Source organism: Mytilus californianus, unplaced genomic scaffold (assembly GCF_021869535.1).
Source record: "Mytilus californianus isolate M0D057914Y unplaced genomic scaffold, xbMytCali1.0.p SCAF_9, whole genome shotgun sequence".
Taxonomy (NCBI): domain Eukaryota; kingdom Metazoa; phylum Mollusca; class Bivalvia; order Mytilida; family Mytilidae; genus Mytilus; species Mytilus californianus.
In genome coordinates this window covers 13,624,955-13,650,493 of record NW_026262745.1, presented here as the reverse complement: position 1 = coordinate 13,650,493, position 25,539 = coordinate 13,624,955, and the positions used below count along the sequence as shown (strand labels likewise).

The following is a 25,539-nucleotide window of genomic DNA, read 5'->3' as shown; positions in this document are numbered from 1 at the left end:
AAGAAAATTTTGTGTCGTTAAGACTTATGCTGTTTATAAATGAATTCGTATGTGATTGGAGAATGGGTTATATCTTCCGGATATATTGTAACAGATAAACCAAGATATAAACCCACTTGTTAGATCGAAGTAGACACTTGATGGCGTAATATTTTATAATAATATATAATATTTAAGATGAACAACATGAAGATGCAATTTGGTATGAACATATCACTACAATTGAATAATTAGTAGGATCCGGAAACAAGTTGTGAACTTTTATTAATCCATTTTCTAATACAAATAAGCACATTTAGACTGTTTTCACCCGAAAAGTACAAATGTATTTAAATCAAATCAAATCAATAAATGAGTTCCGTTGAACCATAAAGTAAAATTTCGTCTGACAAAAATAATTGTTTCTGATATTGTAAAACACGTATGACATGAAATATGGGACAGTGCAACAAGTAATGATAATAACAATGAATAAACACACATAGAAATGGATTACTTTTTCGTTTGAATTGTTTACATTTGTCATGTTGGTGTTACTTATAGCTGAATATGCGTACATGTAATATGTTTTATTCATTGTTGAAGACTCTACGATGAGATATATCTTCTTATTTCTATATGAAATTATGTTTGAAAAAAACATCAACAAAAACAACAACAGCAAAGGTTTCAAAATTAAAAAGCTCAATTTAAAGAGGTCAAGCTCGGTTTTGATGATTTCTCTTTTACCGTTCAAGAGTTATGATCCTTGATCTATTGGAAATAACACTTTGTGTCGTTTCTGTGCTATTACACAGAAACCATTTGTCCAATTCACACAAGTAAACTCTAAAAAAAACACATCTACAATTAATGGTTGTATATTTTTTCAAATCTGGCAATTAGTCTTTCAAATCCAATTGCATATTTTCCATATCTTATTTCGTTATTGAAATCTAGACGTGTATCTTTTTATGTCGAGATTATAAGTTGTTCAAATATAGCTGTTTATCTTTGAAATCTTTGTAACGATTGAAAAAAATATATTGTTATATATACTGTCAGGGGCATTAAACTGAAGCCTCCTTTTAGTTTTAATGCCCTTTTAAATGGTCTTTTCGGAGTTATGGGATTAAACTCATCATGATAAATAAAACGGTTTGTGGTTTTTTCTGTAGTCTACTTTCTATAAGTCTCGTGATGGTTTTAACAACAAACGAAAGGACTTGTGACTATTTTCAGGAGCGTTGCCTTGAATTTATTGACAAGTGATTAACACCACCATAACTGACTGACTTTGACGTTGTTGTTGTCTAACTGTGACCCAAGATCCAAGGCTATAGTCGATTTTTCATATCAATAACCTATATCGTAATCCAATTCATAACGCATTGAACAACAAACATGTCCACAAGTCCTCATTATGTTCAAAGTATAAGAAACTCAGATACGGGTTTAATAATAGAAAAACAAAGGATATGGGGTATCCATCCATGACACAAAATCAGTAAATGCACAACAAAAAAACATACAGCTCTTTTATTGCTGGTCTTCATCTCAAAGTCACAGTGAGACCTCAACACTGAGCAAAAAAACTCTCACCTTCATGTGAATATCTAAGACACTTCTCTACATTCATGAGGGTCTGGATGGGGGATGCTTCATTTCTTTATACTTTAACTTTTTAGACCATTTTTCTCTTTTCTTTATCTGTTTTGACCTTAAGGCTTATTCTCTATTCTTTATATTTCAGCACCCCATTATTCTCTATTGTTTATTATCAAAGCCTATTTTTCTCTATTCTTTATGTTTTTCGCACTTTATTTTGCACTTTTCCCATTATTCTCTACTCTGTAAACCCATTCTCTATTCTTTATGTTTTTCGCACTTTATTTTGCACTTTTTGCCCATTATTATCTACTCTGTAAACCCAATCCAGACCCTCATCCATATGGCACTACTAAAGTACAACAGTTTAATATCTTTTGAGTCTTAAACTTACATCGACTTATATACATTTAACTAGACATACATTAATAATAATAATTAAACTGCATACCTTTTCCAATTATACAACACAGTTTTCTATCATTTGTGTTGTAACTTTCAAATATGAAAAAGGAAGATGTGGTATGATAGCCATTGAGACAACTCTCTACCAGAGACCAAAATGACGTAGATGTTACATTTGTAGCAACTATCATGACTATAGGTCACCGTACGGCCTTTAATAATGGCCCCGAAAAGACAAATGTAAAATAATTCATGCACAAAGCAAAAAACGGAAAGTAAATTTGATATACAGCAATTAACAAACGACAACAACAGACTTTATTACTAAACACTCACATTGTATACGGTTTCTGGGGAATATATCTTTCTCAGAACAGTCTTTTTCGGATTTTATTAAACAACAAACTTTTTTTCAGTAACATACAGGAACATTTATTTTTTTAAAACTGAATTTCTTGTTTCTTTTCCCCTTATTCTAAATGGAAACCAACAATTTGCTTAAATAAACAAAACCTTCCCCGTCCACAAAACATGAATGGTCATTGCCTTATATATAATCATTAATAAAATGCTATTGTATTTTTATAGACCTACTTTATATCATAATACAGTAATATATATGTATCAATTACCATGTACATGTATGAGGGTATCAAAGGGTTACCGTGAATGAGGGTATAACTCGGGTTTACAGATTAGAATAATGGTCAATAAGTAAAGACTAGAAGAAGAAAAATGGGCCCCAAGTATATAGAAATCAGATTAAAGGTGTGAAGAAATATAAAGAATAGAGAACAATTGGCAGAAAATTAAAGAGTAGAAAGAAATAGTGAAAAAAAAAAGAAAAGATATAAAGATATAGAAATGAAGACCAGCCCATACTTCCCCCCTCCACCCCCCTCCTCCACCCCCACACACACCACCGCCCACACTCACATATATACATATCTAATAAAATATTTAATTTTGTATACATAAGGCATATAGAAGGAAATATTATGTTACTGTCCTATTATAGTTTACCACCACATCTCATTTTAATCTAATCAAACAACATCTATACGTGTGAGAGGTTTGAAACAAACGTATCTTTAAGCTTAAAAAACTTTGTACACATGCGTTTTAAACACAGTATATTCAAATCTATAACAGGTCAGGATTTAATATTTAAAACCCTTAAGTCGCGTGGAAATACGAGATAAATATTTGATATATATTTTACCTACTATATATAGTATCAGTTTTCAGTATCGATTTCTTTAAAGTTGGTTAATGGAAAGTAAGACAAACTGTTTACTTTGTTTGAAAGGAGGTTTTGGAAGGTTTGTTCCAAAGAAGTCTGAAAAACATTTATCAGATATAGGTATGTTTTTTTTTAAATTTTTTATTTGTATGTACTCCTTTGTTCGGAGATTGTCAATTCATTTTGCAGACACCGGAATCGGTATATACATACCAATTTGTCTCGGTCGGGAAATGATCACACAAAATCGTTCCAAGTTGGACAATGTTGGAGTATGATTTTAATTTTCATATTAGAACCCACATTCAGACGTACCCACTAACATATAACCCTATATTTATTGTGCAAACTTTAGTACTGCAAAAATAACGTAGAACTGAAAAACTGAAAAAAGAGCTTTTAGTTCGTTTCAATAAGAACGTAGTTTGTACAGGTTTCTTAAAAAAAATTTCTGTAAATATCATTCTTTTAAATATGAGTTGGAATACTAGTGACGAAAAATGGAAAACAAGACTAAGCTATATATTTTTTTAGTTCCAGACACAGCCACTTGTCTCTGTAAAAAAATTACCTATATACAGTTATTTTTTTCAGAGACAAGTGTAACAGTGGTTTGATTCCGCCAGTGTACTTTATCTGGAGGAAGAAAATCCCCAGTGATTTTTATCCACCAACAAAAATTCACTAGGGTTTTCTATCCGGGTCCAGTGTAAAACATCCACCAGTCATTATAAGGTTTTTTTGAAGGGGAAACATATTAAAATGTGTATTTGAAACTTGCATAAATGGTTTATGTAAAAAGTGGAGAGTTTTCATCCAAGGAATGTTCACACTAGTGTTTTTAAACAAGGAATGATTACACTAGTGATTTTGTACCGGAATGATTGCACTAGTTATTTTATACCGGGATTAATTACACTAGTGCTTTAGATCTGAGACTACTATAACACAGTAGTCTCAGTTTAGATCCATACATTGATGAAGTGATTAGTACTCATTTTCAACACACGATAACACAATAATGCTTATTAACGAATAAGATTTAAATAATTTTTCTATATATGCAAATCTTTAAAATTATATGCTTTTAAATTGTCACTGATTGTAATATTTATATTTATTGGATTGTCGAAGTTTTTCTGTGTATATATTTGCTTTTCGGTCGACTTCTATAATTGAAACTTTATGTAAGAACAAATCTGCTCTTTAAATTTGGTTTATATCAAGTTCAATGTCCTGATCATTGATAAAGTATTTTGAGTTATAACAACATCCTCCTCATCATCATCAATATTATTTATAATTACTAGATTGACTCAGATTAATTAAACTGGTTCCTTGAAAATCATTTTAATTTTAACCCATTTATTTATGTAAACAATAAACCGGTCTAATACAAACAAAACAACGATATCAAGATCGACGCTTTCACACTATTTACATCCAATATTCTCTAGTGAAAAACAGTTACCCGGAATAAAAAAACGGCGGAACGAAAGTACGCTTACACATGTGCCTGTGGTTCCATACTTCAGTTTAGTTTCTTGTATTTTCTCCATTAATAGTGGAGCACCTTGGATGTCATTTTGAAGAATATGTGCACTTGTTTGACACAAACAATAATGCCTATGTCAAACTATGTTTATTTTAAAGGTAACCATACTTTAAAATGTGGAGACTGTGCATTATGATCCCGGGATCGTCAATACCTATTTTAGATTTGATTTTAGCGCCAAAGGCAAAATGGAAGTAGAATTGAGTAGCACGAGCGATGATCATGATAAGGTTTGTTGTTAGAGTTTGCCAAAATATAGTTGCAGCTAGCACGAATATTTCATGTTTTAAATTCTGTTTATGTATTTAGTCAACACATTTTAACACGTGAATTGAACTTTTCATTTTAACATAAGTAAAACGAAAGTAGGAACGAAGATCTGGTAGGGTGTTTCGTTTGTCCAACATCCGGATCCCAACATCTCATTATTCTGACGGTTCCGAGGCGTTAGTCCTATTGAACAGACGATTCATTTGTCCTAGATTATTATCTATTGGGATTGGAGATCACAGAAAGTGGGGAGGGTCGTAAATAGGGATACTCAAATATTCACAAACGAAAAATAAAAAAAAAATAGTATTTTTTAACAATTTGCACGAAACACATGGGATAAGGTTCATGCAATAAAAGAAGTGGAATAAAAATTACATAAAATTAAAATTGGGAATGACAGATGTCAGAATAGGAAATGGGGAATGTGTCAAAGAGACAACAACCCGACCATAGAGTAGACAACAGCCGAAGGCCACCAATGGGTCTTCAACCAAGCGAGAAACTCCTGCACCCGGAGGCTTCCTTCAGCTGGCCCCTAAACAAATAAGTATACTAGTTCAGTGATAATCGACATCATATTAAACTCCAAATTATACACAGGAAACTAAAATAAAAAATGATACAAGACTAACAAAGGCCAGAGGCTCCTGACTTGGGACAGGCGCAAAAATGTGGCGGCGTTAAACATGTTTTTTGAGATCTCAACCCTCCCCCTATACCTCTAGCCAATGTAGAAAAAACAAACGCACAACAGTACGCACAGTTAGTAAAACTCAGTATAAGAGAAGTCCGAGTCCGATGTCAGAATAGGAAACAAAAGAAAATAAACAAAATGACAATAATACATAAATAACAACAGACTACTAGCAGTTACTGACATGCCAGCTCCAGACCTCAATTAAACTGATTGAAAGATTATGTCTTCATCATATGAAAATCAGGCACAATCCCTCCTGTTATGGGTTTAGTATAATACCGTCATAAAATATATGAAAAGAACATAACCCATGTCATGCCAACAACTGGTTTTAGAATAAATGTGTTAATTCCGATGCAAAGACCCTATAAGTGAATCAATATTAAAGCCAACTTATGCAATCTTTAATGACCTGACAACAGTATCGTAACTATATCCCTTCTTTATAAGTCTGTTTAAAGGTTTTGTTAGCTTTTTAGGTGAATACTGACATTTTTGTGCTTTGTAAAGAATATTACCATAAAAGATTGGATGTGAAATACCCGAACGTATAAGATGTCTGCAAGTTGAGTTATATTTACGAATGATGTCCTTATATCGATGATAAAATTTAGTAAATGTTTTGACTAGTTTATGATATCAAAAACCCTGGTTTAATAATCTTTCAGTAATACATAAATTTCTCTTGCTAAAATCTAATACATTGTTACATACACGAGCGAATCGTACAAGTTGAGATATATTAACACCATAAGATGGTGACAAGGGAACGTCACCATCTAAAAATGGATAATTAACGATAGGAAATGAAAAATCATCTCTTTTATCATAAATTTTTGTATTTAACTTCCCATTAATGATATAGATATCAAGATCGAGGAAAGGACAGTGGTCATTGTTAGTATTAGCTTTATTTAAAGTAAGTTCAACAGGATAAATTTCTTTAGTGAACATACTGAAGTCGTCATTATTGAGAGCCAATATATCATCCAAATATCTAAAAGTATTGTTAAATTTTTGTATAAGATGTTGTTTCTATGGGTCTTTGCTGGTTTTAGTCATAAATTGTAACTCATAACAATACAAAAATAGGTCTGCAATAAGTGGTGCACAGTTAGTCCCCATTGGAATTCCGATAACTTGACGATATAGGGAATCTCCAAAGCGAACAAAAATGTTATCAAGTAAAAATTCAAGGGCAGATATAGTATCAAAGCATGTCCAATTGACAGTTCTTTTGTTTGTTGCTACTAAAAAATGACCTAAAAGAGTTTGAACATATGTATTCGCATTCCGACTTTTTAAATGCCCATTTAATTAGGTGTGTGAATTTTTTCTTAATAAGAATATGAGGCAAAGTGGTATATAGGGTAGAAAAATCAAAACTTTGAACAGATTCAAAATCACCAATATATGCATGCAATTTATCAAGTACATGTACTTCCAACGAGTTTTTGACACTCCAAAGTAATTAATTCCACTATTTTCAAAGGCCTTATTTGAACAATTTATTATCAGGTTTTTGATTGTACCAAGTGTACTAGTAAGTAGAATAGACAATTAAGTAGTGGAACAATGACTTGAAGACGAAATAAATCTATATTTGTAAGGTGATTTGTGTAGCTTCGGAAGCCAGTACATAGTTGGGACTTTCATTGTATTTGGTTCTGCTTGTAAAGAAGTAGCTAATAGTTTATGTTTGTTACAGATATTGTTTTCTGAAATTGAAGTCAGTTGGAATGTTGGTGAATTGGTGATTTCCTTTTGCAGAACCTCAATGTAAAATTTACATCAAACTATAATGATATTATTAGCAGCTTTATCAGCCGGGACAAAAACAAATTCCTTGGCTAGTTCTTTTAGTTTTTGTTTGATACCAGAAATAGGATTTTAATGGTTGTTGTTAAGAGTAAACTGTTCTTTAAAATGTTGTATACATATATCAACTATCTTCATTACTGAATTAAAAAAAGAGTCCAAAGATTTTTTGTCAGCTTTTTCCTGTTTTATCCATTTCAAACAGTAAGCACGAAGTGAGTCGTGGATGATATTACGACACTCATTCCAATTAATAATTGACGGGGGACGATATTTAGGTCCTTTACTGAGGAATGATTTTAACTCTTAGTCGCGAACGATGTTAAGGTCTCCTGTTATAACATGGGAAATGGGGCCATAAGTGTATTCGGAATTACTACAATTACATGACGTAGGTGTATTTTCACTGATATTTACATCTTTACAGACTTGGCTATAATTAAACACAAATTTCCGGGTAGATTTCTTGTAAATATAACAAATAAGAGGGAGTTCAGTATTATCAAAATATCCAGGAATTTGTTCTTTAACAGAATGGTCGTTAAAAATACCGGCAATATTTACAAAATCAAATCCTTTATTGACATACTTTATTTTAATAAAATGTTTTTTTATGATCTTCAGGGCGATCAATTTTGGAAAACAGTTTAGAATAACAATATGCCATTATAATTTGAACTATTTCATACTTAGGACTGCAATATGAAATAGTGTTGCAATCCTCTAAAAATTTATTTAATTTATTTATAGGTAAAGAACAGAGCTTGGTTAATAGATAATGTCTGCCGTTGTTTTTTGAAATAGAAATAAGGTCCGAAATATTTGTATGATTGGTCGGAAATTTTCTTTGATTGCGATTTTTTCTACGCCCATGAGAACGGTTTTTATACGACCGCAAAAAAATTTTGTGGTCGTATATTGGTATGACGTTGGCGTCGTCGTCGTCCGAATACACATTGGTTTTCGCACTCTAACTTTAGTTTAAGTAAATGGATCTTTTTGAAATTTGACCATAAGGTTAAATACCACAAAAGGTAGGTTGGGATTGATTTTGGGGGTTATGGTTCCAACAGTTAAGGAATTAGGGGCCAAAAAGGGGCCAAAAATAAGCATTTTCTAGTTTCCAGACAATAACTGTGGAACAGTGTATGGATCGCTCTGAAATTATACTACAAGTTTCCATACCACAAAGGGATGGTTAGGATTTGCTTTGGGGGGTTATGGCTCAAACCGTTTAGGAATTAGGGGCAAAAAAGGGGGAAAAACAAGGTTGTCCTGGTTAATGGACAAATACTTTAGTACAAAACATAATTTAAAGCAGTGTAAGGGAGATAAATCAAATACATCATTGAAATTATCTCCCTTACACTGCTTTTAAATTATGTATAAAGTAATGGTTAATGAACAATAAAGATAATTTAAAACAGTGTAAGGGAGGTAATCAAAATACAACGTTTTGGTTACTTCCCTTACACTGCTTTTAAATTATGTTTAAAGAAATGCATATTTATAAAGGAAGACCAGTAAAAATATCTGCAAATGTTGCATCTTTTTTTTTTACAAAAAAATCCATATGAAAGATTTGACACTATATTTTTAATTCTATTATAAAATAGATTAAGTTAGCACTATGGTAAATTTAAATGGGTAATTATGGTTGCCAACTCCATTGGAAATTTGAATTGAGATTATGACCATATCTTGAGGGAAAGAATTTTTTGGGGAAAAAAAAGGGGGGGGGGATAAAAAGAAATTGTGGGGGGTCAATTTTTTCTCATTTCAGATTTCAGAAATTAAAAAAATTATTCTTCAAATATTATTTTTTTTTCAAATTTCAAATATTGAAAAATTTCAAGAAGAAATCTTTAATTGCACAGTATGGCGCATTAAATTTGTAAAATCTTTGATCACATTTATTTATTTGTTATGCCGAATCCAACAGTGTATTTAGATTTTTAATTTTGGGTCCAGTTTTCAAATTGGTCTACATTAAGGTCCAAAGGGTCCAAAATTTAACTTTGTTTGATTTTAGCAAAAATTGAATATATGAGGTTCTTTGATATGCTGAATCTAAACATGTATTTAGATTTTTGATTTTTGGCCCAGTTTTCAAGTTGGTCCAAATTGGGGTCCAAAATTGAACTTTGTTTGATTTCAACAAAAATTGAATATATGGGGTTCCTTGATATGCTGAATCTAACCATGTATTTAGATTTTTTATTTGTGGACCCTGTTATCAAATTGGTTCATATTGAGGTCAAAAGGGTCCAAAATTAAACTTTATTTGATTTCATCTAAAATTGAATTATTGGGGTTCTTTGATATTCCAAATCTAACCGTGTATTTAGATTTTTAATTTTGGGTCCTGTTTTTGAAATTGGTCTACATTAAGGTCCAAAGGGTCCAAAATTAAACTAAGTTTGATTTTAACAAAAATTGAATTCTTGGGGTTCTTTGATATGCTGAATCTAAACATGTTTTTAGATTTTTAAAGGCAGTGCTTTAATGCCTTTCTAGTTGCCGGGTTAATCCTTCCTTCCGCGATATCCAACTTATCTACGTGGGGGGTCATTAGGCTCCAAGTAGATCCGGAAATGTTGAATTCTCTCCTCTTCTTATTGTGATATAAAATGTTTTTTGTTTCATTTCATTTACATTGGGAAATAGAGAAACGATCATTGTGTTTTGTTAGTTTTAAAAACTTTTGATATATTTGTATTTTGCATTATAAGCAGTCAACCGATTGACAAACTAGAATTAATTGAATTCCGTGTGGAAAGAGCTCGGGTTAATTTCGAGTGTTATCTGCAATCTAGATGTTTATAAATCATTTCAGTCGTTGATATAATAATTAAGAGTCGACTGAACATTAATTATATTATACAATTTAAAGAACATTTCTGTCTATGCACGTGAACCCGTCTAACGTTATTGTTATTTCGCAGTTATATAAAGTAGCAAATTATCGTTCCTGAATAGGTGGCGCCGTGGTAGCCGATCCTGTTCCTCAACTTCCGGTTTCTGCACTGTGCAACTATTTCAGTTACATTTTTAATTAACGATGCCAAGTACTTGTTGTTGTGTTCCTGGATGTCATTTAAGAGGAGGACATGCATTTCCAAATGACTTAAAAAGAAGGAAAAGTTGGATCAACGCCATGGCCCAAACGCAGATTGGACGAGAACACGATGAAATCGTGGAGTCCATCTCAATCAGCTGTTGTTTGCAAGGCACATTTTACTGAAAAAGACTACGTGCAGGAAACTATTCATGGTAAAACTCTATTTTCTTTTTGAAATATATAGTTATATATGTAATCGCCATGCGAATAAACTTAAGTATGTTTACAACCGCAATTATCGTTTTAGAATAAAAGGGGGTGGTTAATTCAAGACGTCATAATTTTTTGGATTACGATTCAATGTGATCTGTGTGAGATTTTTTGGTGATTGCTACAATTATAATGATTTCTTACAAGAGTTATATCATACTGAGAATTATTTTAGCAGTAATTATGCTAATGTAGTAATGACAGGAATGCATAAGCTATGCCTCATAGACTTTCTTGAAAAATATCAATGACAATGTTAACAGGAACAAAACAGTGACATGCTCTCATCTATATTATAGTTATTTAGGTACAAACAATGTACGTTTGTTGCATAAGTCTCTCATTGTTTGTCCTTTGGATTTACATAACATACATTGAATCAGGCAAACATAGTTTTATCCAGATTGTAATGAATAAATCTAGTTAATATTTCGCCAGGTAATACAAAGTATACATTGCTAATGGAAGTTCATTTAATTATCAAAAAAATAATGTTTTATAACCTTTTTCAGGGCGCAAACCCACCATACAGAGACTTCAGTCTACTGCCATTCCCAGCCTATTTTCCTGGACCAAGCAAGAGACTGAATCGTCCGCAAAAAGAAAAATCAGGGCAGTTTCCTGTGAAAACAAAAGAACTAAACTTGATGAATATTGTAGTAGAAATCTAGAGGAAAGTTTTGATTGTAAAGTTGGTTTTCCTGAAGAAGTCATTCATACTGCAGAAAGGATTTATGACTGTCCACCACCAACTGCCGAGCTAATGTTGAGCTTCAAAGATGGAATTACGCAAACACCATCAATGTCTATGTTTTCAGCAGAGAATTTTGAAATGAAGACACGTGACACAGCCATGCATTTTTATACCGGTTTAGAGTTGTATACTAAATTTTTATTTGTTTTGACCACACTTGGTCCAACAGCACATTGTTTGAGATACATATATTTTCAAATTGATAGGGTGTCAGTTGAAAATCAGTTTTTTTATGACTTTGATGAAATTAAGGCATTATACAACCAACTTTGAACTTTCTAGATTCAAGATTGAATCTAGTGTTAAGAATATTGTGTATACATGGATTGTTTTTATGCCTAAACAGTGGTGTGAGGCTAACACTTGGCCATCTAGTGGTTTAGTCAGGCATTTTTCGCCTTCCAACTTCAAATTAAAGTTTCCTACGACTTGGATTATTATTAACAGCACAGAATATCCCGTGATAAAACCTAAAGCTCCTAGAGCTCAGGCAACCTTTTCATCATATAAAAACAGAAACACTGAAAATACTTGTATGTTCAACGCCTGGTGGTTTAGTCAACTATGTCTCTAATGCACATGTTGGTTCTACCAGTGACTATGAAATAGTTGAAAAATGTAGAATACAAAATGTAGTTCAATTATGTGATCCAGGTGACAGTGTGATGGCAGACAAAGGTTTAAATGTACAAAAGAAACAGAATTAGTTCCAAAACTCTTATACGGGATAGAAAAGTCTCCAATTAACATGTGCACATAGAGCGAATTATTGGACTTGGCAAAACATACAAAATTTTCACAAATCCTATGAATGGAACTGAAACAAAACTTTCATCTGAAATAACATTTAGTTGTTATGTTGTGTAATTTTAGAACTTGTATTGTGCCAAAGGATGCAGAAATAAAAGTGACGCAATGAATTTTGTTCTGATATATATATATTTATAATTACATGCACATGTAAATTGTAATGCATATAAAAATAAGGAGATGTGGTATGATATTCAGTGAGTTTATCGAACTAAAGTGCATAAGAAATGGGTTTAAGCAGTTACAGGTGTTACTTTCACTGTACAGTCTCCAATAATGAGAAAAACTTGTACCGTGTAAAAAATTTCAGAGATCTTACCACTAAGTTTTGTTGTCTCACCTTGACTTTGATGAATTGTTTATATCTGTTGATGTAAATATAAAAAAGAAGATGTGGTATGATTGCCAATGAGACAACTCTCTACAAGAGACCAAATGACACAGAAATTAACAGCTATAGGTCACAGTATGGCCTTCAACAATGAGCAAAGCCCATACCGCACAGTCAGCTATAAAAAGCCCCAAAATGACAATGTAAAACAATTCAAACAAGAAAACTAACAGCCTAATTTATGTACAAAAAATGAACGAATATAACAAATATGCAACACATAAACAAACGACAACCACTGAATTACAGGCTCCTGACATGGGACAGGCACATACATGTACATACAGAATGTGTCGGGGTTAAACATGTTAGCGGGATCCCAACCTTCCCCCTAACCTGGGACAGTGGTGTAACAGTACAATATAAGAACAAACTATAAAAATCAGTTGAAAGAGGCTTAACTCATCAGATGGATAAATACAAATACAAGTGGACGTGGTCGGGTAGTTGTACATCCAAACAACAAAAAGACACTAAGTACAGATCTGAGAGTACTCGCAGTTACTGACAGCTAGTTCAAAGCCACTAACAACTGATAAAAAAATCTTGCATCTAAGACTAAATTATCAATCCGTAAGCTCCCTTTAGAATTTTATAAATTTTAGATTTTACATTTCTGAGTTATGGGGTTTTATTGGGATTTTCCAGTTTTTGTCGAGCCTGCGACTTTTGTCGCAGAAAGCTCGACATAGGGATAGTGATGTGGCAGTGGCGGCGTTAGCTAACTTCTTAAAAGCTTTATATTTTAGAAGGTGGAAGAATTGGCTGCTTCATACTTTGTATATGGATGCCTCATGTTACGAAGTTTCCGTCAGCCACATGTCCAATGTCCTTGACCTCATTTTCATGGTTCAGTGACTACTTGAAAAAAAAGTTAACATTTTTTGTAATGTTAAATTCTCTCTTATTATAAGTAGTAGGATAACTATGTTTTGTATGTGCCTACCTTGCAAGGTCCTCATGCCCGTCAGACAGTTTTCACTTGACCTCGACCTCATTTCATGGATCAGTGAACAAGGTTAAGTTTTGGTGGTCAAGTCCATATCTCAGATACTATAAGCAATAGGTCAAGTATATTCGGTGTATGGAAGGACTGTAAGGTGTACATGTCCAACTGGCAGGTGTCATTTGACCTTGACCTCATTTTCATGGTTCACTGGTCAAATTTGAGATTTTGAGTTTTGGTCTTTTTTTCTAATACTATATGCAATAGGTCAACTATATTTGGTGTATGGAAATATTTTATGATCTTTATGTCAGTCGTGCAGGTTTTATTTGACCTTGACCTCATTTTCACAGTTCTTTGCTCTGTTAAGTTTTTGTGTTTTGGTCTGTTTTTCTTAAACTATAAGCAATAGGTCAACTATATTTGTTGTATGGAAGAATTGTTAGCTGTACATGCCTGCCTGGCATGGTTCATCTGACCTTGACCCTATTTTCATGGTTCATTGGTCAATGTTTAGTTTTCTTGGTTAATGTTAAGTTTATGTGACAGTTGTAATAAAGCTTTATATTAAGGACTATCAACATAATATCAGTGATTAGTAAAGAAGGCGAGACATTTCAGCGTGTGCACTGTTGTTGGACAACAACTCAAAAATGCTTTAAGCAGTTCGCATGAAACTTTGGTGAATTATTTATAGCTATTGATGTAATCTCCCTATAGATTTTCATAAATTTCAAATATGACATTGAGAAGAAATTGAACTTTATTTGTTTATAGTCTGGCAACAGATTTGTTAAGTATTGTGCAACAGCACAGTTTATTGCACAACAGCAAGAAATCTTTAATTGAATATAAATTCAATTCATATAACCTATTTCAAGTTCTTTGACTACTTTTATTCAGAAACTATAATATGTCAAATATTTAATTACAATCCAAATTCAGACCTGTATCAAGCTTGAATATTGTGTCCCCTTTTTGCCCCAACTGTTCAAGGTTGGACCTCTGCGGGTGTATCCAGCTGAGCTCAGCGAATCAGTTTATTTCTTAATTAAGAACTACTTTTTTCATTCATAAATTACTTGAAACTTGGAAATATAATTTTGCTTGGAGTTATAGTTTCTAAAAAAGCATTGTCATTGAAAGAGTTGACATGTTGCAATGTACATTTATTCTACATAGTTCTATGGTACCAAATCAAAAGTTTATATAAAAGAAAGAAGTCAAAGGTTTCCCATCACAGTTTAGTTACATACATTTTTGTCGAGCCTTCGACTTTAGTCGAAAAAGCGAGACATAGCGATCCTACATTCCGTCGTCGTCTTCGTTGTCGTCGGCGGCGTCCACAAATATTCACTCTGTGGTTAAAGTTTTTGAAATTTTAATAACTTTCTTAAACTATCCTGGATTTCTACCAAACTTGGACAGAAGCTTGTTTATGATCATAAGATAGTATCTAGAAGTAAATTTTGTAAAAATAAAATTCCATTTTTTCCGTATTTTTCTTATAAATGGACTTAGTTTTTCTGCCGGGAAATATTACATTCACTCTGTGGTTAAAGTTTTTAAAATTTTAATAACTTTCTTAAACTATCCTGGGTTTGTACCAAACTTGGACAGAAGCTTGTTTATGATCATAAGATAGTATCCAGAAGTAAATTTTGTAAAAAAATAAATCCATTTTTTCCTTATTTTACTTTTAAATGGACTTAGATTTTCTGCCAGGAAACAACACATTCACTCTTTGGTTAAAGTTTTTAAAATTTTAATAACTTTCTTATACTATTTTGGATTTGTACCAAACTTGGACAGAAGCTTTTTTTATGATCAAAAGCTAGTATCTAGAAAGAATTTTGTAAAAAAATAAATCCATTTTTTCCGTATTTTACTTTTAAATGGACTTAGATTTTCTGCCAGGAAACAACACATTCACTCTGTGGTTAAAGTTTTTAAAATTTTAAAAACTTTCTTATACTATTTGGATTTGTACCAAACTTGGACAGAAGCTTGTTTATGATCAAATGCTAGTATCTAGAAGGAAATTTTGTTTTCTTCCAGTTAACATTACATTCAGTCTGCAGTTAAAGTTTTTAAACATTTATTAGATTCATAAACTATCCTTGATTTTTACCAAACTTGGACAGAAGCTTCTTACAATCAAAAGATAGTATCAAGTGGAATATTTTTATTGATTTACTTCCTCATTTTTGTTGAGCCTGCAATTAACAGAAAAAGTAGGCGAGACACTGGGTTCCGCGGAACCCTTACGAATTTTTTTTGTACCTGAGGTCGTTGAATATAGATCATTATATAAATAAGGAGATGTGTTATGATTGCCAATGAAACAACTATCATCCATACTTACCAGTAACAAACCACATTTGCAGAGTTGAATAAAATACAGTTGATAACATTTACTTATTACTAAAAAGAAAATGCCTAACTATTTTAAACAGTATTTGAATATCAATTATATGGTCATTTTTATACGACCGCAAAAATTAAAAATTTTTTGGTCGTATATTGGTATGACGTTGTCGTCGTCGTCGTCTGGCGTCGTCCGGCGTCGTGTGAAGACACATTGGTTTTCGCACTCTATCTTTAGTTTAAGTGAATGGATCTCCATGAAATTTTACCATAAGGTTCAATACCACGAAAGGAAGGTTGGGATTGATTTTGGGGGTTATGGTATTAACAGTTAAGGAATTAGGGGCCAAAAAGGGGCCAAAAATAAGCATTTTTGTAACTTTCAGACAATAACTTGTGTGTAAGTGTATGGATCTCTCTGACATTGTACCACAAGGTTCCATATCACAAAGGGAAGGCTGTAATTAATTTTGGGGGTAATTGCCTCAAAATTTTAGGAATTAGGGGCCAAAAAAGGGGCAAAAAACAAGCATTTTTCTACTTTCAGGACAATAACTTGTGTGTAAGTGTTTGGATATTTCTGAAATTGTACTACAAGGTTTCATATCACAAAGGGAAAGCTGGAATTGAGTTCGGGGGTAATTGCCTGAAACGTTTAGGAATTGGGGGCCAAAAAGGGGCCAAAAATAAGCATTTTTCTAGTTTCAAGACAATAACTTGTGTTCAAGTGTATGGATCTTTCTGAAATTGTACTGCAAGGTACCATACCACAAAGGGAAGGCTGGGATTGAGTTTGGGGGTGATGAATCATAAGGGGGTTCAAAAAATTTGGGGGGGGGGGATTTTTTTTTTTTCTTTTTTTCCTTTTTTTTTTCTTTTAAAATTTTCCATTTTAAGTTGGTTATTTCTGATTAATATTTAAAAGCAAATAATAATGATATGGTAGGAGATACACACCAAACAGGATGTGTAAATTTTTATATAATAAGTATTGTGCAATAGCAAGAAATTTTCAATTGCACAGTATTGCACAATAGCAAGAAATTTTCAATTGCACAGTATTGCGCAATAGCAAGAAATCTTCAATTGCACAGTATTGCGCAATAGCAAGAAATATCCAATAGCACAATATTGTGCAATAGCAAGAAATTGTCAATTGTACAGTATTGCGCAATAGCAAGAAATATTCAATTGCACAGTATTGTGCAAAAGAAGATACTTCTTATAAATTGCTTATTTCTTGATCAATTTCAATGGGGTTTTATTCTTGAATTCTTGGGGTTCTTTAATATGCTGAATATAACCATGTATTAAGTTTTTGGATTTTGGGCCCTGTTTTTAAATTGGTCCACATTGAGGTCCAAAGGGTCCAAAATTTAACTTTGTTTGATTTCATCAAAAATTGAATTATTGGGGTTCTTTGATATGCCGAATCTAACCGTGTATTTAGATTCTTAATTTTTGGTTCCGTTTTCAAATTGGTCTACATTAAGGTCCAAAGGGTCCAAAATTAAACTTAGTTTGATTTTAACAAAAATTGAATTTTTTAGTGTTCTTTGATATGCTGAATCTAAACATGTATTTAGATTTTTGATTATGGGCCCAGTTTTCAAGTTGGTCCAAATCGGGGTCCAAAATTAAACTTTGTTTGATTTCAACAAAAATTGAATATATGGGGTTCTTTGATATGCTGAATCTAACCAAGTATTTAGATTTTTGGGCCCCGTTATCAACTTTGTCCACATTGAGGTCAAAAGGGTCCAAAATTAAACTTTGTTTGATTTCATCAAAAATTGAATTCTTGGGGTTCTTTGATATGCTGAATCTAACCATGTATTTAGATTTTGGATATTGGACCATGATAGGTGAATGTCCAATTTAAAAATTTTAAGTTCTTAGACCACATTCATTCTGTGTCAGAAACCTATGCTGTGTCAAATATTTAATCACAATCCAAATTCAGAGCTGTATCAAGCTTGAATGTTGTGTCCATACTTACCCCAACTGTTCAGGGTTCGACCTCTGCGGTCGTATCAAGCTGCGCCCTGCGGAGCATTTTATTATAAACTTCCTGTTACAAAACTTTGAATTTTTTGAAAAACTAAGGATTTTCTTATCCAAGGAATAGATTACCTTAGCCATATTTGGCACAACTTTTTGGAATTTTGGGTCCTCAATGCTCTTCAACTTTGTACTTGTTTGGCTTTATAACTATTTTGATCTGAGCGTCACTGATGAGTCTTATGTAGACGAAACGCGCGTCTGGCTTATTAAATTATAATCCTGGTACCTTTGATAACTAATTTGACTATAAACATAGATAAAAAAGGTACAAACTGGACATAATGCACTAGTTCATAAACAAGTGAGAACAATCGCCTTCATATAGTGCTCAGAATATGACATTCATAAAACTTGTTCAATATCATTAGAGAACTCTAAATCTTAAATACTGAAAGCCACCTCTGATAAGTGCACTGTACTATGCAAGATAATGATATAACTGGACTAAAAATACACACAACCTGTAATTAACTGCCTTTACAGCGCTTTCGCGCTTTAATTGATTATGGGCCCAGTTTTCAAGTTGGTCCAAGATAGGGTCCAGTATTTTAACTTTGTTTGATTTCAACAAAAAATGAATATATGGGGTTCTTTGATATGCTGAATCTAAACATGTATTTAGATTTTTTATTATGGGCCCAGTTTTCAAGTTGGTCCAAATTGGGGTCCAAAATTAAACTTTGTTTGATTTCAACAAAAATTGAATATATGAGGTTCTTTGATATGCTGAATCTAACCATGTATTTAGATTTTTTATTTGTAGGCCCCGCTATCAAATTGGTTCATATTGAGGTCAAAAGGGTCCAAAATTAAACTTTGTTTGATTTTATCAAAAATTGAATTATTGGGGTTCTTTGATATGCCATATCTAACCGTGTTTTTAGATTTTTAATTTGGGTCCCGTTTTTTAAATTGGTCTTCATTGAGGTCCAAAGGGTCCAAAATTAAACTTAGTTTGATTTTAACAAAAATTGAATTCTTTGGGTTCTTTGATATGCTGAATCTAAACATGTGTCTAGATTTTTTATTATGGGCCCAGTTTTCAAGTTGGTCCAAGTTGGGGTCTAAAATTAAACTTTTTTTGATTTCAACAAAAATTGAATATATGGGGTTCTTTGATATGCTGAATCTAACCATGAATTTAGATTTTTTATTTGTGGGCCCCGCTATCAAGTTGGTTCATATTGAGGTCAAAAGGGTCCAAAATTAAACTTTGTTTGATTTCATCAAAAATTGAATTATTGGGGTTCTTTGATATTCCAAATCTAACCGTGTATTTAGATTTTTAATTTTAAGTCCCGTTTTTTAAATTGGTCTACATTAAGCTCCAAAGGGTCCAAAATTAAACTTAGTTTGATTTTAGCAAAAATTGAATTCTTAGGGTTATTTGATATGCTGAATCTAAACATGTGTTTAGATTTTTGATTATGGGCCCAGTTTTCAAGTTTGTCCAAGTTGGGGTCCAAAATTAAACTTTGTTTGATTTTAACAAAAATTGAATATATGGGGTTCTTTGATATGCTGAATCTAACCATGTATTTTGATTTTGGACATTGGACCATAATAGGTAAATTAAAAAAATTCAAGTTCTTAGACCACATTCTTTGTGTGTCAGAAACCTATGCTGTGTCAAATATTTAATCACAATCCAAATTCAGAGCTGTATCAAGCTTGAATGTTGTGTCCATACTTGCCCCAACTGTTCAGGGTTCGACCTCTGCGGTCGTATCAAGCTGCGCCCCAGCGAAGCATTTTATTACAAACAGTTTTAGAAACTATATCCAAAATGTTAACAGAATTGGTTCTTGATATATTACCAATTCCCATGATATTTTCATTAAGACCGAGAGGGTAAACTGTCTGTAATTTTTTAATCCAATTTAATTCAATTATTTTCCGTGATCGTACAAACTTTGAATGAGATTCACCAGGCTGCTTATTTACTACTTCTAAAGGTTGAACTGTTAAATATTTAATAGGATGATTGTGCTTTTTAAGATGTTGATAAATGATACTTTTGAATTTATTGGGTCTTTTAAAGCGATACAGGTGTTTTTGTGTGCGTTTAGATTAATATCGTCCAGTTTCACCTACGTACTGAATACCGCATCCCGGTTTGTTACATGTTTTATAAAAACAACCTTTTATCAACCACAGTCAGGACAAGTGCCTTTTTTTTCCCTTAAGGTGGTACCCAACACCTTGACTAATATTTAATTTGGCTCGTTTAATTTTCATCAAATTGTTTACTTTGACCCTTTGACAAAAATATAAAAATTTCAAATAATTTGAACCAACCACTTTATCAGAAAAATTTCACTGGTTATATAGCAGTTTGACAAACACTAATTTTGATCATTGAGAAGCTTAATATTTCCTCAACAATACAACGTGATTAAAACGTCTACCTGATTTTTACAGAGTTATCTCCCTGTAGTGTTAGGTACCACCTTAACAGATATTTTCAATAAAATATCTTTATCATCTCCACTTATCCCTTTGGAATTTTGAGTGCAGTGGATTTTGAATATGGATGTGCACTCCAGACTAAGAGTACTAAAAGGGATTATTTATGCTTATTTTCTTATATATATGTAATATGTATTTGGTGTTACAAATATAAAATAAGAAGTGGTATGATCGCCATTGTGCCAATTGAGTCCAAATTAAGTTGATTTAAGCAATTATAAGTCTCTGTACAGCCTTAAACAATGATTAAAACCAGTCCAATACCCTATAGTAAGATATACAATGGGTCTGTATTGTAGATAAGTGAGTGTGACAAAAGTCAAGCATATCGAAGCTATCCATCTAATGTCTTGACATTCCCTTCCAATTGTGTAGCTTACTATAGGATATGGGTTTTGCTCATTGTGTCAGGTCAATACGAGACAAAAAATCGAAATATTTCAAGCCTAAAAATCCATGAAATATTTGCCACTGGACATAAGCAAAGAACAATCAATCAATCAACTTTAGACCAAAAAGGGTAATTAGCATACCACCTCCCTTTTTGGAAAATGACGCTATCAGCGGCATGTTTCCGATACCATTGACCAGAACTTACGGAAGTCGATTATTGCCTCCGCCTACCGCACTCGGTTTCATATTTACCATTTTACATACTAACTGGAATCTGCTTGTATTACGCTACACTCGAACAAAGTGTTGTAGTCGGACGGGAACCAGTTTACATACTTTATTTTATTTACCAAAAAGATATCTTGACCTGTCCATATGTTTTTTGTTATTAAATGGTATTTGGAGCTATCCCTTTGTTATATTTTTCATATTTATTGGAGCTTTCTCTTTTATGCACATGTCTTACAATCGTAAACAATCGGTATGTATACATGATAAATAGATCCGTTTTGTTATGGTGTTGGACTTTTTACCCTCCAATGATCAGCAATCGCTAGACAAAATAGTTCTCCTAAATAATGTCAGCCTTTCATGCCATTTCAACTTTACAATCATTAAAAAAAGTGAAAATCGGAATCATTTTGATATCCATTGGATAGAAACTGGTCTTTATTCAGATTTACGAAGATTTTAAAAATCGGAAATTAATAATACGGTTATACCCACACGGTGCGTATGAATCTTTGTTTACAAAAAGAGGATTTCGGAACGTCTCTAGTTTTTAGATCGTAAGTCACGATAAACTCAAACTGAAAGTAAACAGTTGTTTGTAAGACGCAGGTTTACTCACCATAAACAAGCTGAAACGTTCAGTAGTGCATACATTTTAGGTTAAAGACGGTCCCATTCATTTAAAAAGCATTTTGAAAGTAGACGATGGGATTATTTCAGGTTTGGGGAACGAGTAAATTATCACAAAGTTCATTTCTTGACGACCTCATAATTTCATCATGTCGATGGTACAAATCGATTTTTACTGTTTACTGTTGCTTCTTATGTTTTGTATTTAAACGGTCGTTTATTTTTAAACCCGAACCAGGCATATGCATTCTGTAATTGTGCAAATCTTCGTTCTTTGGTCAATTGGCTTATGGATAGTTGTATCAATTTCAACTCTTACATTATTTTTTTTTTAAATATATTTGCATTACACATGCAATGGCAGTACCTTTCCAATTACTATTTATGTGTTGTGTCTAAATTAAAGTTGTAACACTTTATAGTGACTGGAAAGGGTAGAAAAATTCATCAGATGAGAAAAGGCTGAAGATACTTCAAACGGCACCGAATCATTAGATATTGCATCTTATAAAAAGAAACTGAGATTTGGATAGTTCCACTTCAAGGTAAAAATGTTTATCTCTTGTGAAATGAAATAAAAAAAATATTGTAACACTGTAGTTAATTAATAAAGATACTATTACGTGTATTTCTGTATTGGCCTTATTATTGGTTCTCGGCCTGCAGTCAAACGGCACCGAATCATTAGATATTGCATCTTATAAAAGGAAACTGAGATTTGGATAGTTCCACTTCAAGGTAAAAATGTTTATCTCTTGTGAAATGAAATAAAAAAAATATTGTAACACTGTAGTTAATTAATAAAGATACTATTACGTGTATTTCTGTATTGGCCTTATTATTGGTTCTCGGCCAGCAGTCAAACGGCACCGAATCATTAGATATTGCATCTTATAAAAGGAAACTGAGATTTGGATAGTTCCACTTCAAGGTAAAAATGTTTATTTCTTGTGAATTGAAATAAAAAAAATATTGTAACACTGTAGTTAATTAATAAAGATACTCTTACGTGTATTTCTGTATTGGCCTTATTATTGGTCCTCGGCCAGCAGTATTGGCCTTCCGCTTCGCCTCAGACCAATACACCCAAGACATGGACCAATAACAAGGCCAATACAGAAATACTAACGCAATGATATTATAGAATGACAGTATGGTTCAATAGCGGGAATCAGCATCTCAACTACTTTTTACATAAATATTAACTTCTGGCTTCAACGCTTTGTTCGTCTTGTCTGGAGATCTTGCTGTAGTTCCAGCTAAGCAAGCATTTTAGAGACGTATCCCGTCCATCCTCTTTTGACTTGCAATCTGTGGTGATAGATTTTGCCGCTTGACATTGTATCCTTTCAAGCTTGTTTTTGTCGAGCCTTCGACTTTTGTCGAAAAAGCGAGACATAGCGATCCTACATTCCGTCGGCGTCGTCGTCGGCGGCGTCCACAAATATTCACTCTGTGGTTAAAGTTTTTGAAATTTTAATAACTTTCTTAAACTAACCTGGATTTCTACCAAACTTGGACAGAAGCTTGTTTATGATCATAAGATAATATTCAAAAGTAAATTTTGTAAAAAAAAAATTCCATTTTTTCCGTATTTTACTTATAAATGGACTTAGTTTTTCTGCCAGGAAACATTACATTCACTCTGTGGTTAAAGTTTTTGAAATTTTAATAACTTTCTTAAACTATCCTGGATTTCTACCAAACTTGGACAGAAGCTTGTTTATGATCATAAGATAGTATCCAGAAGTAAATTTTGTAAAAAAAAAATTCCATTTTTTCCGTATTTTACTTATAAATGGACTTAGTTTTTCTGCCAGGAAACATTACATTCACTCTGTGGTTAAAGTTTTTGAAATTTTAATAACTTTCTTAAACTATCCTGGATTTCTACCAAACTTGGATAGAAGCTTGTTTATGATCATAAGATAGTATCCAGAAGTAAATTTTGTAAAAAAAAAATTCCATTTTTTCCGTATTTTACTTATAAATGGACTTAGTTTTTCTGCCAGTTAACATTACATTCACTCTGTGGTTTAAGTTTTTAAAATTTTAACAACTTTCTTAAACTATCCTGGATTTGTACCAAACTTGGACAGAAGCTTGTTTATGATTTAAAGCTAGTATCTAGAAGTAAATTTTGTTAAAATTTTGTTCCATTTTTTCCGTATTTTACTTATAAATGGACTTAGTTTTTCTTCCAGTTAACATTACATACAGTCTGCAGTTTAAGTTTTTAAAACATTTATTAGATTCATAAACTATACTGGATTTTTACCAAACTTGGACAGAAGCTACTTACAATCAAAAGATAGTATATAGAGGAATATTTTTATTAATTTTTTTCCTCATTTTTGTTGAGCCTGCGATTAACAGCAAAAGTAGGCGAGACACTGGGTTCCGCGGAACCTTTACGAATTTTTTTTTGTTACCGTGTAGGAGTCCCATACTATGGCTCCATATTAAATTATAAGATCCATTCCTAAAGATCTAGATCATTGTTCTAATCTGACACAAATTTCAATAACTGGAATGCTACCCAAGTTGAATATATGGTGACCCACGAGAACAGCATTATCACTATTGAAATTGTGTTTAATACCATGATTGTTCAATGTCATTAACTTAAATGGAGACAGACATTTGACCTGAAAGACATGAAAGGTGGTGTGGGAGTGCAAAATCAAAATCTAACTGACTATGATATTAAATTATAAGATCCATTCCTAAAGATCTAGATCATTGTTCTAATCTGACACAAATTTCAATAACTGGAATGCTACCCAAGTTGAATATATGGTGACCCACGAGAACAGCATTATCACTATTGAAATTGTGTTTAATACCATGATTGTTCAATGTCATTAACTTAAATGGAGACAGACATTTGACCTGAAAGACATGAAAGGTGGTGTGGGAGTGCAAAATCAAAATCTAACTGACTATGATATATGGTTAAAGAATGAATATCAATTACATGGGTCAACATGGTCAAGGGCAGAGTTGTTATAAAATAACAATATGGCAGAGAAGTGGTTTCAAGTTTCATATAAAGCGACCTGACTGACATGAAATAAAAAATCGAAGGAGTATCCCTATTTGTCTAATCTTCAAGGTGAAATAAAACTAGTAAAACAATATTATACTATTGTCTAAATATACAGAAATATAATTTGCTTCAAGTAACAGAAATAACTAGGTCACTAGTAACTTATTTAATGAGTATGTGGGGTATAAGAGCTTACTAACAACAGGCTCTTCATAATCATTTGGTTTGAAAAGGATACTAGTAGTCTATATTCTTGATTTAGAAAAATGTAATTGCAAGAAAAAAATCACATTACTTAGAATACTTTAGATCATTCAGGTAGTCTTAATTTATATATACAAAAGAACAGCCAGTAGTCATTGGATATTGCAGATCATTCAAATAGTCTTGACCTTTTTATTAGTACAAAAGAACAGCCAGTAGTCATTGGATATTGTAGATAATTCCGGTAGTCTTGTCCTATTTATTTATACAAAAAAACAGCCAGTAGTAATTGGATACTGTAGATCATTCAGGTAGTCTTGAC

The 25,539-nt window shown here is 32.5% G+C and overlaps 1 protein-coding gene and 1 long non-coding RNA gene across 2 annotated transcripts in view; both read left to right on the top strand.

Moving 5' to 3' along the window:
• The first annotated feature begins 4,968 nt into the window (after positions 1 to 4,968).
• The window catches only part of LOC127715549 (calpain-15-like), a 47,700-nt gene continuing 27,129 nt past the window's right edge, over positions 4,969 to 25,539 (top strand). The window contains exon 1 of the mRNA XM_052221637.1: positions 4,969 to 5,020. Within this exon, the coding sequence (XP_052077597.1) occupies positions 5,007 to 5,020 (14 nt within the window). The 5' untranslated portion in view covers positions 4,969 to 5,006. The remainder of the gene's footprint in view (positions 5,021 to 25,539) is intronic.
• LOC127715598 (uncharacterized) lies at positions 8,462 to 12,583 on the top strand. The gene is made up of 2 exons (XR_007988484.1): positions 8,462 to 10,851; positions 11,422 to 12,583. It is a non-coding gene; the product is annotated as an uncharacterized LOC127715598 (long non-coding RNA).